The sequence below is a fragment of the Xenopus laevis genome, chromosome 1L, assembly GCF_017654675.1.
Source record: "Xenopus laevis strain J_2021 chromosome 1L, Xenopus_laevis_v10.1, whole genome shotgun sequence".
Lineage (NCBI taxonomy): Eukaryota > Metazoa > Chordata > Amphibia > Anura > Pipidae > Xenopus > Xenopus laevis.
Window position 1 is genome coordinate 171115992 of NC_054371.1, and position 12474 is coordinate 171128465.

Here is a 12474-nt window from a genome sequence, read left to right on the forward strand (position 1 = left end):
ATCTATTTTTCTGCAGTGTGATAGAAAGTGGCACCATAGGCAAGTTTCTGTGGCCTTTGATATGGTGCCACTTATATGGAGGCGTTGGGGTCATGTTATTGTTGAAATCGTTGAATAATATGTGCCAATATTATAAGGTTTCAAACTTGGCTATCAGTATTCATCCGATTCATGTTTGCATGATGAGAGTAGCTCTTTGTTAAAAGCCATTATCCTTTTCCAGCTTAAAAACATTATTGATTTCCTTTGAATTATTTCTCCAATGTTTATAGAGTCTATATTGCAATAGTTAATTGGTATTTTAATTGCATGAAACATAAGGGCTCATTTTTAATGGTAAGAGAAAACACTATGCACAAAAACATTAACAGACTCAAAACTGCACCCATCTGAATGCTGTTCAGGTACTGCTTGTAATTTGCCTGTATGCATTTTATTCACAATAGTATTATTTATGAATAAAAACGTCTACTGATCGTCAACCCTATTTCATATTTGGCTTGTGCAAATACTGTTATATATATATAGTAACATTTCCCTTCAGTAATTTACTGGTCAGTAATTCTATAAAATTTATATTGGTTTGGTTCACACATTTTTTCCACTGCAAACTTTTGTTAAGAACCGTTCTTTGTCTCGGATGGTTTTAATTATTAATGTGCCGTTCAGCTCCAAATTCTAACTCAAGCCATTATTCTATAACTAAATAAAAGGGCTACTTGACCTGAGGAGAACAGTTCTTGAAAATGATCTTTAAAAATATATTTTCAGTCAATCCCAAATGAATCCAAAGATCCAAGCTCTGATGAATAGCTCACTTAAAACTGCTCAGACCTGAAGCCAATCAGTGAATAATAACCCTTAAAAGTAGATTCTCATCACAAAGACAAACTTCCATTAGAGTCTCTTCATCCTAAAACTGGATGGCGTTTTTTTTTGCAAATTGATGTAGTAACGTCAGGTTGTTTATCATGATACAGTAAAAAGCATGACATGCTGCCAATTTTCTATGATATATTTGTGAGAGTGTGGTCCAAACAGACAGTTTACTTTTTTCCTCAATGTTACTGTATTAAACAGATCTGGTATGATGGATATTCTGTTAAACTATTAGTGACTAGGTCTATTAAATTAATTTATTAAACTGCACTGGCTTAAACTGGGCTACTTCTAAATAATTGTGTGCAGACTTGTGTATAAAGTTTGGAATGAATCTTTTGGGTTTGGAGATATATTTACTTCCAGGAATTTCACCCAAACAGCATTAAAAATAGAGGTAATTTATTAATCCCTCTGACTACATAGTGCACATTCCATGCACTTGTGGCATCTCTGTGCTCTGAACCTCATTTCAGATCAAAAATCCAAGGTTTAGGACAGGGCTCCTTTGCACACTGTGCTCAGGAACCCAGTACCCAGTACCCATTTGAATGATACACACGTCAAGGGATGGGTAGGGGGGCTACCGCCATTGCCATTGGTGCAGGGTATGGTGTAAAGTACTTTGTAAAGCACTTTGTACTTTGTTGTAACATGTTATTTGACTTCCTTTCAATAAAACTGAGTGAAAACTGGAATTGTAAAATTATTCTGGACTACTCAGAATCGCTCAATTTTTTTCAGGTTACTACTCGAAAACCCTGAATTTTTCAGATTATTGGGCTAAACACAGACCATGACTGGGATAGGAACATCTGCCATTGACTTATACTGACCTCAACAGGTTCGAGATGCTTGGTTTCCAGATTCTGGCTTTTTGTAGCATTGGGGTATAATAAATCTTAAAAAAAGATTTGACCCCAAAAAGCCAGATCAAAAAAAAATCTTGTTTGGTTATTTCAGTGGCTGTTTATTTAAAAGTTTTAAAAATATGGAGATATGTGAAGATGAGTTGCCCATTTCCAAAATAATTTAACATGGATATATTGCTTTTGTTCATTTGTCTGTCTAATCATACAAAGTAGTGTATACTGTCCCTAGAACTGTATAAATGTCCAACAATGTTGAGAGACTACTGTTTGCATTATGTGTCCTTGTCCCCATGAGGAGCAAGTGAAATCAGTGGTTGCACAGACGACTTCAGAAAGTGAGTAAACATAAATTCTTGTTCTTTACAATTTCCAAGGAAGCAACATTCCCCTAAAAGATTTTTGAAAACCTGCCCTCTCTCATCAGCCTACTCTGTATGTATTATCTGCAGGGGCCCTCCTTGGCAAAATATGACTGACATCTTCTATTTAGGATTAATTGTTGCAAAATACTGCTTGTCAGCCACAACTTTTTCCTGAGAAATGAAACACTGCTAAATAAATGCAAGATGACTGAGACACAGGAAAATGGAAATTTGCATTTTTGAGGTTGCTTCTTTCTAGCTAGGTGAATGATTCTTGACAGGATTCTACTTGAATTAGTTACTATATAAATTGTCTTCGTAAATTAGTAAGATTCAGGTACAGTCCATCCATTAACTGCCTGAGATTCACTGTAGCTACTTGATCCATGGGCAATGTCTTCAGATGTGAATCATGTTTAATCTCTGTAAAAGCACTGAATAATATGTCAATGCTATGGAAAGTGCTTACACCAAAGTTTTAAATAACCACAATGTCCAGTTCATTTGAATATTTTATGTCCACAGAGACACTACAATATTTTTTTTTAAATGTAACATTTTCTACATGTATCTGTTATATATAATGTTTATAGTCATTGGGAGGCATTTATTTGCAGACAACACCATTTTGTGTCATTGATCATGAGTTACCTATTTATATAATATGATAGATTGGGAAGGGAAATGGCATATGAGACATTGACCCATATTTAGTAAAATACGAATTTTCACCTTTTCTAACTTCAATTTTATGTGAGTATTTTCAAGTATTGTTTTAAATTTTGTTGGCATAAATACAGCACAATTTCCCCATACAACTGTATGTTTACACCATGAAGCAGTGATGCATGTAGGACATTACCTTGGAGGATAGGATGTGATATGACATGTAGGATGATGAGATGCTGAAGTTCACCACCATAGACACAAAGCAAATCACACTTTGTGGGAAAAAAAAAAATTGGCAGTCTTTGTAAGTATGTTTTGTAGTGGTGTGATGTTTATCAGTGCAAACTAATTGGGACATTCACCAAGATTTGTAGTTGCGCCAGGCGTAACTTCGCCGCACTTCACTGCGGCGAATTTTAACTTTTTTTGAAGAAATCCCTATCTACTCTATTGCACTTCGCCTGGTCTGAGGTGGTGAAGGAAGTTTAGTGTAAAAGGTAGAGTTCAGAACAATGCACGCGTTAGTGAATTTGCGTAGTTACGTCCGTTGCACAAATTCGCCAGGCGTAAAGGTGCGAAGTTACACTAGCGAAGTTACGCCAGCATCCGTTAGTGAATTTGCGAAGTAACGAAAATGGCCAATGCTAGTGAATTGACGCTAGCGTTAGGCGCTTCAGCGCATAGTGAATTTGCCAAATTATACGCAAAGGGGCCCATTTACTTAGCTCTAGTGAAGGAATAGAATAAAAAATGTGTGATACAGTACTTGCACTTTAGCAAATTGATGATGTTGTGGTGAGTTTGTTTTCGCCAAAAAGTATTAAAATTTGACATGTCGCACTTAAATGGGAATAAATAAAAGATAATGCACAAATGATTAAGAAGCCAGCCAATTGTTGATAACACATATCGGAATAAAGGCTAATCCGGAAAAAAGGAAATAATTTAGGCATAACAGTAGGTGGAAAACCTTACTGAAGTTTTGAGATGACCATAGATGTAGAGATTTTAAAAAGATCCGATCGTCATTGTGAGACCACGATTATCTCGGAACCATTGTACGATCGTACGAATTGTCCATCAACTAAAAAGACCAATTTGCCAGGACCGACAAAGATTTTTTAACCTGGCCGATCAATTTCCTGACAGATGTTGGCCGAAAAATCTTAAGATGTACAATCGTTCAAATCCTACTAACCGATAATTTCGAAGGATTGCTCAGACTTCGCTAAAATCAGTCTTTCGGCAAGATAAATTTTTTGCGTCTATGGGGACCTTTAGTGGTTTATTTACTAACATTAGGATTTCCTTTTTTTCATGAATCATATTTTTTCTCAAAAAATGCATGTATTTTATCAAGGGACAGATTTATCAAAGGTCGAATTTCGAGTTTATGGGAGTTTCTAAAAACTCAAAATTTGAAAAAAAAAAACACCAATCAAATTTTTATTAAAAAATTAAACAATGTTAAATTCGGATAAATAGGATAGACCTGCAAACTCTATTCGAATTCGATTCAAGTTTTTTCTCCATAAAAATTTTGATTTTTAAAAGTCCACCAAACGACTCCAAAGATTGTATCACGTCCCCCATAGGCTAAAACACCAATTTGGCAGGTTTTAGATGGCGAGTAGTCAAATTCTTAAAGGGACAGTACATAAATAAATGTTGAAATTCAAATTTATATTTTTTCAAAATCTCTAATCAAATTTGGACTATTACCTAGTCTAATTACATTAAAATAAACTCAAAAATTCGAATTTTCAATTTTCAATAAAATGTCTCCATGTAAAGGCAGTTGAGGCAGTCGACTCCCATAGAAGTCAATGGGACCTGCGCTGATCCTAGTGGACTTTTTTAACCATTCAATCTTTTTAGGAGGTTTTCCGATTTTTTTCACTAATATTTGTCCAAAAAACGTATTTGCCTTCTCTTATAAAATAATTTTGATAATGCTGCCATTTATTTTATTTCTATTAGAGTCTTGCTGTAGAATACCTTGGTTCATGTCAGTTATTTTTGCAGTCTCTCTATCCTACACTGGTGGCCCATTATTGCTACACAAATGTTGTGCTATGAACACCAACTGCCAATCACTCAAATCAAATCACTCTTTGCAGACTGCTCATTGCTGTTTAATGACCATTTTCTGACACTTCATAATAACCTAGAGTGCTATATCTCTCCAGGCTTGCTAAACCTTACATAGACCACGACAAGTGACAATAATTAATTGTGTATCTGGACTGTGTATTTATCTCACTAACTACCAGTGTTAGGATCTATTTTATTCTGGCCAACACTTTAAGATGCAAAAACAAATTGTGTTATACAGCCATGTTACACTTAGAATAGCCTCTTAAGAATGAAACAGGTCTGACTCATCTCAAAAAAGAGAAAATACAAATGGTAAATGGAAATTTTACATATGGTATGGCATTTTGTTCTATTCACAAATGTATTTGCACACACACAACACACACAAGGGATCATTTTCGTTCCACAGATGCAATGTGTAAAGTGTACCTCCTTACAAAATCAACATGTTTTACCCATAATTCCAGTCCAAAGCAGACAAGGGGCTTTGTGCCTAACTCAATTGCAATTCAATTTGCTGAATATATTGACTATTGGAAAATCTGCAGGTTTTCAATTGTGGTGCCATAAGAAATTTACCACTAATGTTAAAAGGTTTTCTTGCACAATATTACTATGTAAATCACATTAGATATACTGAGTTTTCATTAAAGGGGACCCGTCACCCAAAAAAATTATTCAAAATCCTATTTTATCACATTAGTCAAACAAAATGAACTTTAATTACACTGTATAAATTATTTGAATCTTGTTTCCTTCAGTCTGGGAATTCAAAATGATAGCAAGCAGACAGCAGCCATTTTGTCGACACTGTTATTAAGACAAGCCTTGCATCATCTCAAAATCTTGTTTGTGAACCAGAATGGGGAACCTGATGTCCATCCCCATGCCCTGGCTACACAATTAAATGGTAAAGAGAATGGGGGAATGTGTGGAGAGCAGTGACATGTAGGAAGTGCTGAATGAAAAGTGAAAGTAATTGCCTGCCCCGCCTCTATGCCCATGGCATAGAGGAGGGGCAGACAACATTTGATTGACAGCTGAGATTTTTAAATGAGCTTAAAACGGCCATGAATGCTTTAATAAAAAATGGAAATTGGATTTCATGTTTAATTTGAAAAGGACTTTTATTATACAGATTTTTGTGTCTGGGTGACAGGTCCACTTTAAAACAGAAGCTATTAGATTCTGCAGGTGGGAAGGTGGTGATAAGTAGAGTTAGTGCCTTCGATGTAATGGATATCACTTACTTTCCTTTTTCTCCATAGCTGTCCAGTGCAGATGTTACAGATACAATGCAGATAACAAGTGAAGAGCCTAAAACATTAAATGGAGCAAATGAGACAATTAATTATTGGAGAATGAAGAAAAAAGTTTTCATTAATGCATGTTCCCACATGCAAAAGTGTACCAGTATATAGTGGGTATATGAAATAAAAATGTATTAGAAGTCAGTAAATTGCTTTGTGACCATATAAAGGCACAAGGCTCTAGATTAACAGTTTGTACACAAGGCTCACTTATCCAAGGTGTATTGTAAAAAAAAAACATATACAGGTATAGGATCCATTATCTGGAAACCCGTTATCCAGACAGCTCCGACTTACGGAAAGGCCGTCTCCCATAGACTCCATTTTATCCAAATAATCCGAATTTTTTAAAATGATTTCCTTTTTCTCTGTAATAATAAAACAGTAGCTTGTACTTGATCACAACTAAGATATAATTAATCCTTATTGGGAGCAAAAACAGCCTATTGGGTTTATTTAATGTTTACATTATTTTCTAGTAGACTTAAGGTATGAAGATCCAAATTATGGAAAGATCTATTACCCGGAAAGCCCCAGGTCCCAAGCATTCTGAATAACAGGTCCCATACCTGTATAATAAACAGCATAAAGTATGCTTCTCGCGCTATTAAAGGGCCCAACAAATCTGCTGTTGTTCTGTACAGTCCAGTTGCCAAAAATAATTACAAATGAGCAAAATAATCCTGGTTTAGATATTTTGTAAATATAATGGCTAGTAAATCTGCTCAGAAATGCACAGAATAAAAATGTCTTGCACTGCAATACATGGATAACTACATGAGAAGCAAGATTTAAAAACTTCGAATTTCGAAGTGTTTTTTGGGCTACTTCGACCATCAAATGGGCTACTTCGACCTTCGACTACGACTTCGAATCGAAGGATTCATAGTAAAAATCGTTCGACTATTCGACCATTCGATAGTCAAAGTACTGTCTCTTTAAAAAAAACTTCGATCCCCTAGTTGGCCATCTAAAATGGGGAAGGTCCCCATAGGCTTGCCTAACTTTTTTTGATCGAAGGATATTCCTTCGATCGTTAGACTAAAATCCTTTGAATCGTTCGATTCTAAGGATTTTATCGTTCGATCGAAGGAATTATCCTTCGATCGTTCGATCGAACTATCTGCACTAAATCCTTCGACTTCGATATTCGAAGACTAAAGGATTTTAATTCCCAGTCGAATATCGAGGGTTAATTAACCCTCGATATTCGACCCTTAGTGAATCGGCCCCTAAATCTTGTTACTGTTACCATTGGCTGTTGTTTTTTGTAGGTATTCTGTATGCTGACTCTGCAGCAGAATATTTTGATGCTTTATGCATACATGTTTATAATAGTAATTGAATAAAAAAAAATATGTATATGGATTTGATATCAGCAGCCAAGGCACCATTACTTTGGAATGGAAGAAACAGTAGAAGTTATTAACATTCACATTAAAACATTTGTTTATTCTATACATATTGTCTGACGTACTGTAAGCCACCAGATGGCACTTGAAATTAGTGTTCATAGTGCCAAGTACAATAACTAAAATATCCCTCTTTTTGGATATATATGAAATTGATTAAAAAGATTCAAACAGACCAGCACAAATTTGTCACCAAAGAGAATAACACAATATATAATTGTGTCCCTAGGATTTTTTTTGATTAGCATAGAATACACATTCGGTTCCCTGAGTCTCCATCAGTATTCCTGAATTAAATGCTTACTGGCAACAAACACACATATTGCTATTCTCCTTTACTAGAAATGCAGGATGTACCTAAAAATATGTACAATTCTTCTATTTTGTTGAAGTGCCCCCTTGAGTCTGCTACAACTCTGAGAGTAAACACAGCTGAAAATGACTTTAAAATAAACATGAAGCTGATCTCAAAAGGTGAGTGCTATTAAAATCCCTGTGGAAAGTTGTGTATACTCACTGAATGCATTCAGGGGTATTAGAATTATAAATGCTGCCGTTATTTATGTTAATGTTATATTGCATTTTATCTTTTATAAAAAATATTTTACCAAATACAGGTCAGATACTGTGCCTTGATGTCAGGTGAACAAAACACAGCATGGTTGTAATTCTGAATTCTCAGTAATTGCAAATTTAACTTCCAGGGGGGATAAAGCTGAATTTCCCTTAACTTCGTATATTTAACACATTAAGCTTGCAAGTGACACTGCACTGAAGCGAATGCAATGGGGTATAAAATAACTGAGGTACCTTGTTTAGCACATCCTAATGTGCTAATAAAAAAGAAGGAGCTGGTCTAGAAGTTAAGTGGTGAGCCTTTGATGTGGGATTTTACGCTAGATTCCCTGTGGCAACTCCTTGTGACCCTGGACAAGTCACTTGGTGTCCTGGCTACTTAGTGCGCCTATAATGGCTACCTTGCTTGCTGTAAAAGCACTTTGAGTCTCATGGGAGAAAAGCACTATATAAATGATTCCCTTTCCCTTAATCTGAATGCAGCAGGTAAAGGATACAGGATCTTCAAACATTTGTAATATAGATTTTAGAGAGAGAGAGGAGAGAGAGAGAGAGAGAGAGAGAGAGAGAGAAGGAGAGAGAAAGACTAGTGAAAATTAAACTCTCATAAAGAACCTACAGGCTCCAAAATCTCCAGCACAAAATATACCTGTATATTTATGTGTGTTTTTTATCATAAAACTAAAATTAGGTTTTTCTATTAAGGGGTGAAGCAGAATGACATTGTAAAGATGCATGATACCAGTTTAATATACCTAGAGCTGTGTCCTATATTTCTAGAAAACCGTTAAGGCTTGAACATAATATAAACCGCTACCATGCTTTTTGAAAAGTTACTGCCTCAAAAGGGTTTTCTATTAAAGAGTGAATGCAGACAATAAAAATATAAGACACATGAAATCAATTTAAAATACCAACCCTTTCTGGAATCCATTTCTCTACAACCATTTTTAAATTCAACATTACAGAGTCAATGATATTTTATTACAAATCTTTGACCTGCCCCAGACCTTGCAGAATCTTGGATTGCATACTGATCATTAAAACAATAGGATCTAAACGTTGCATAGAAAAAAAAAATGTATTTTAAAAAGAACCTTTAGAAAGCCTGTTTATGAAGAGCGTTGCCTGGGAAACACTTGTCGAAGGAGCTGTGATACAAATTTATTTCTGAACTGTGTATTCGTCCCTTCCCTGACTCTAGATTGCCCTCTCTTGGCTTTGCAGGTTGTTCAGTATGGTGTAGCCATCTCTTAAATGTCATATTCGACAGTTACACATGTTTTATAAATCAAAACTACAAACAAAAGTCTACTCAGATATGCAGGGCTTCTACAGCACTAGAAACTAGAGGAAATATTAACTCTTTACATCGATGTTTTTTTTATAGACCACTGCTGAATGCATGCTATAATTACATTTGATTAAAAATGGAAGATGTCAGAGCAGATTTATCTTCCCCTAATATAAAACTCAAAATAAAATCATCAGTATCAGGAATTGCTGCATAAACATTGTATCTGATAATGAAAAATAAAATGTTTACAGTCTAAGTAGACATCAAACTTCTTCTTAAAGACTGAAAATTGGTATGTTAGGAATGGGATCTGTTATATCCCTTTCAGTTAAGTTTTCTGTCATTCAATTACTTCAGCAGAAATATCTGTCTCTTTCTCCTGGGCATATATGTAAATAAATAGAACAGAAAGGCATTTATTGGGACTCTCCGTGATCTTTACAAAGCAGAATTCTAAAACATGGCACCGTGGCTGGTGTCCTGAAGCAGAACATCAGTCAAAGAAAGGGTTCTGTTTTCACACAGGAGACCAACAAAGAGCTGGCCTGCTGGCAAAAACTGAGAGCTGTTAATGAAAAAATTTAAATAGACCAGTGAATACTAAAAAAAGTTGTTTTTTGCTTCTTTATTTTAGGGGAAGTTAATGGTTAATATCCCCCTTCCATCCGAATAGTCTGCTGTTTTATAGCTTAACTAATATATCAGTGCCATAGTGATTTATGGTACTCATAACTGCCCATGGGACCTCTAAGAGAGACATACAAATGCAAAGCTATTTATCTCTAAGCAAATAGAGGCCTCTATAAAAACCATGAAATTTTAATATTCTCTCCATAAAAACTTGGCCGAAAGTAATCTTTGCAAAGTCTGCTTCATTAAAGCGTTTCACAACAATTAACTTAAGCTCCTGATGGCAGGCACATTCCTATACCAAGGGCTGGGGAGTGGGAAGGGCCTTTATTACTTGGAAAGGGATGTCTAGTCGGGTAGGCAGGAAGCTAAACAGTTTGTTCCATGTACAGACAGGGTGAATAAATAGTTAATATGAGATAAAAAGAGAAACAGAAAAAAGATCTGATCAAGATTATGTTCTGGAGAATGGTAAAGCTATGGAACCTGTGATCCAGAATCCTCGGTACCTGGCGATTTCTGGATAACAAATCTTTCCGTAATTTTGATCCTCATAGCTTGAGTGTTCTAGAAAATTGTGTTAACATTAAATAAACCCAATAGGTTGCTTTTGCTTCCAATAAGGATTATTTATTTCTTAGTTTGGATCAAGTAAAAAGGTGCTGTTTTATTATTACAGAGAAAAGGCAAATCATTTTTAAAAATGTGGATTATTTGGATTAAATGGAGTCTATGTGAGATGGCCTTACCATAAATCCAAGCTGGATAATGGATTTCCACATAACAGAACCCATACATGTACTATATAAGTAGAATTGAGCATGATCATATCAGACAAAGGTACAGGCATGGGACCTGTTATACAGACTGCTCGGGACCTTGGGGTTTCCAAGTGATTGTTCTGTAATTTGGATCTTCATACTTTAAATCTACTAGAAAATAATTTAAACATTATATACACCCACTAGGCTTGTTTTGCCTCCAATAATGGGTAATAATATCTTATTTGGGATCAATTTCAAGGTACCGATTTATTATTAAAGAAAAAGCTAATAATTTTCAAAAAATTTTATTAGTTGGATAAAATGGAGTCAGTGGGAAACAGCCTTTCCAGCTTTCTGGATAATTGGTTTCCTGTATTCGTTTTTAATGGTGCAGTGAGTAAGAAGTTGGGTAGTGGTGTTGCAGTAGGTGCAGTTAGCTTTTGCCTAAGCTATTGGTACAGTTTGCTTAAATTGCTTTTGCTGGTGCCATTTGTACATGGGTAGAGTGAAGAGAGAATAGCAATCAATAGTACATTCCCTGTACTATGTCCACTTTTATTTTATCTGTGCAACAATGACTTGGAGACGGGCATTAAATGCAATAAATTATTGTTTGTAGGTGACACAGGACTATGCAGGACTATACTATGATGTATCATCCTTGCAGGGGTCTTGACAGGCTAGAAACTAAGAAGCAGATGGCATTCCATAGCCTTGTCCTTGATGGAGAAGAACCTTTAATAAGAATAGCTGTAGGAATGCCATACAGCAGGAGCAAGGGCTGGCATTGTATTGTTCTGTATTACAAGGGATTTAGATTCACAGGCAGAAGAGGAAATTCTCTTTTCAAATCACAGGTAAGATGTTACCTAAAAACTGTAGTGCAAATGTGTTGTCCAGCACAGAAAAGAATCATTACTAAAACACAGAAAGTACAGAGTAGAGCTACAAACTAAGAAACTATCACTATATGGCATAAAAGGTCAAATGGGGCTATATTGTGCTATATAACAGTGTCTTACCAATAGAAAATGCATATGCCCATACATTTGTAACCTTAACCAAGACATAGCACTGCCATTTAGCAAAGATTTGCAAAACAGCAAAACCAATTCTATTATAAGTTTCCAAACTCGAACAAGTGGATAAAAGAAATATATACTCAGTGTGCTGTTTTATTTATCTCTAACAAGTGATGTACAGAAATACAGAAAAGAAATGAGGCAGAACCGTGCACAGCTGAAGAGCAGCAACCCCACTAGCTTGTGCTAAAATTCTTTAGTCTGCTTGCTTAAAGGATCAAAATTCAGCAATGACGTCTGTATGAAAATTTGTAACAGACCGTTCATTGTGTCACACGAATGTGTTATAACAGACAGCAGTCTCAGAATAGTGGCCGACGCAGAAGTGCGAATTGGGCCATTTTCAGTTGTAACTAACGCAGCAGTGCTAAATATAATCCCCTCGTGAGCATGACCACCTAACAAATACCTCTGTCTGACTGATAGACAGAAAGAAAGGTTAAAATCGAGATTAAAGCAGAGGAAGGGGAGGAATATAAAAGGTCAGCCAGGAGTATCTAAATTGGATAGCAGCAGAAATGCAT

General features: G+C 35.6%; 1 protein-coding gene across 2 annotated transcripts in view; it reads right to left on the bottom strand.

The window, feature by feature from the left end:
* The window catches only part of LOC108716320 (adhesion G-protein coupled receptor D1), a 277355-nt gene that overhangs the window by 39607 nt on the left and 225274 nt on the right, over nt 1–12474 (bottom strand). For both annotated transcript variants that reach the window (XM_018262431.2, XM_018262435.2), the window contains one exon: nt 6130–6196. In XM_018262431.2, coding sequence (XP_018117920.1) covers nt 6130–6196 — 67 coding nt within the window. The remainder of the gene's footprint in view (nt 1–6129; nt 6197–12474) is intronic.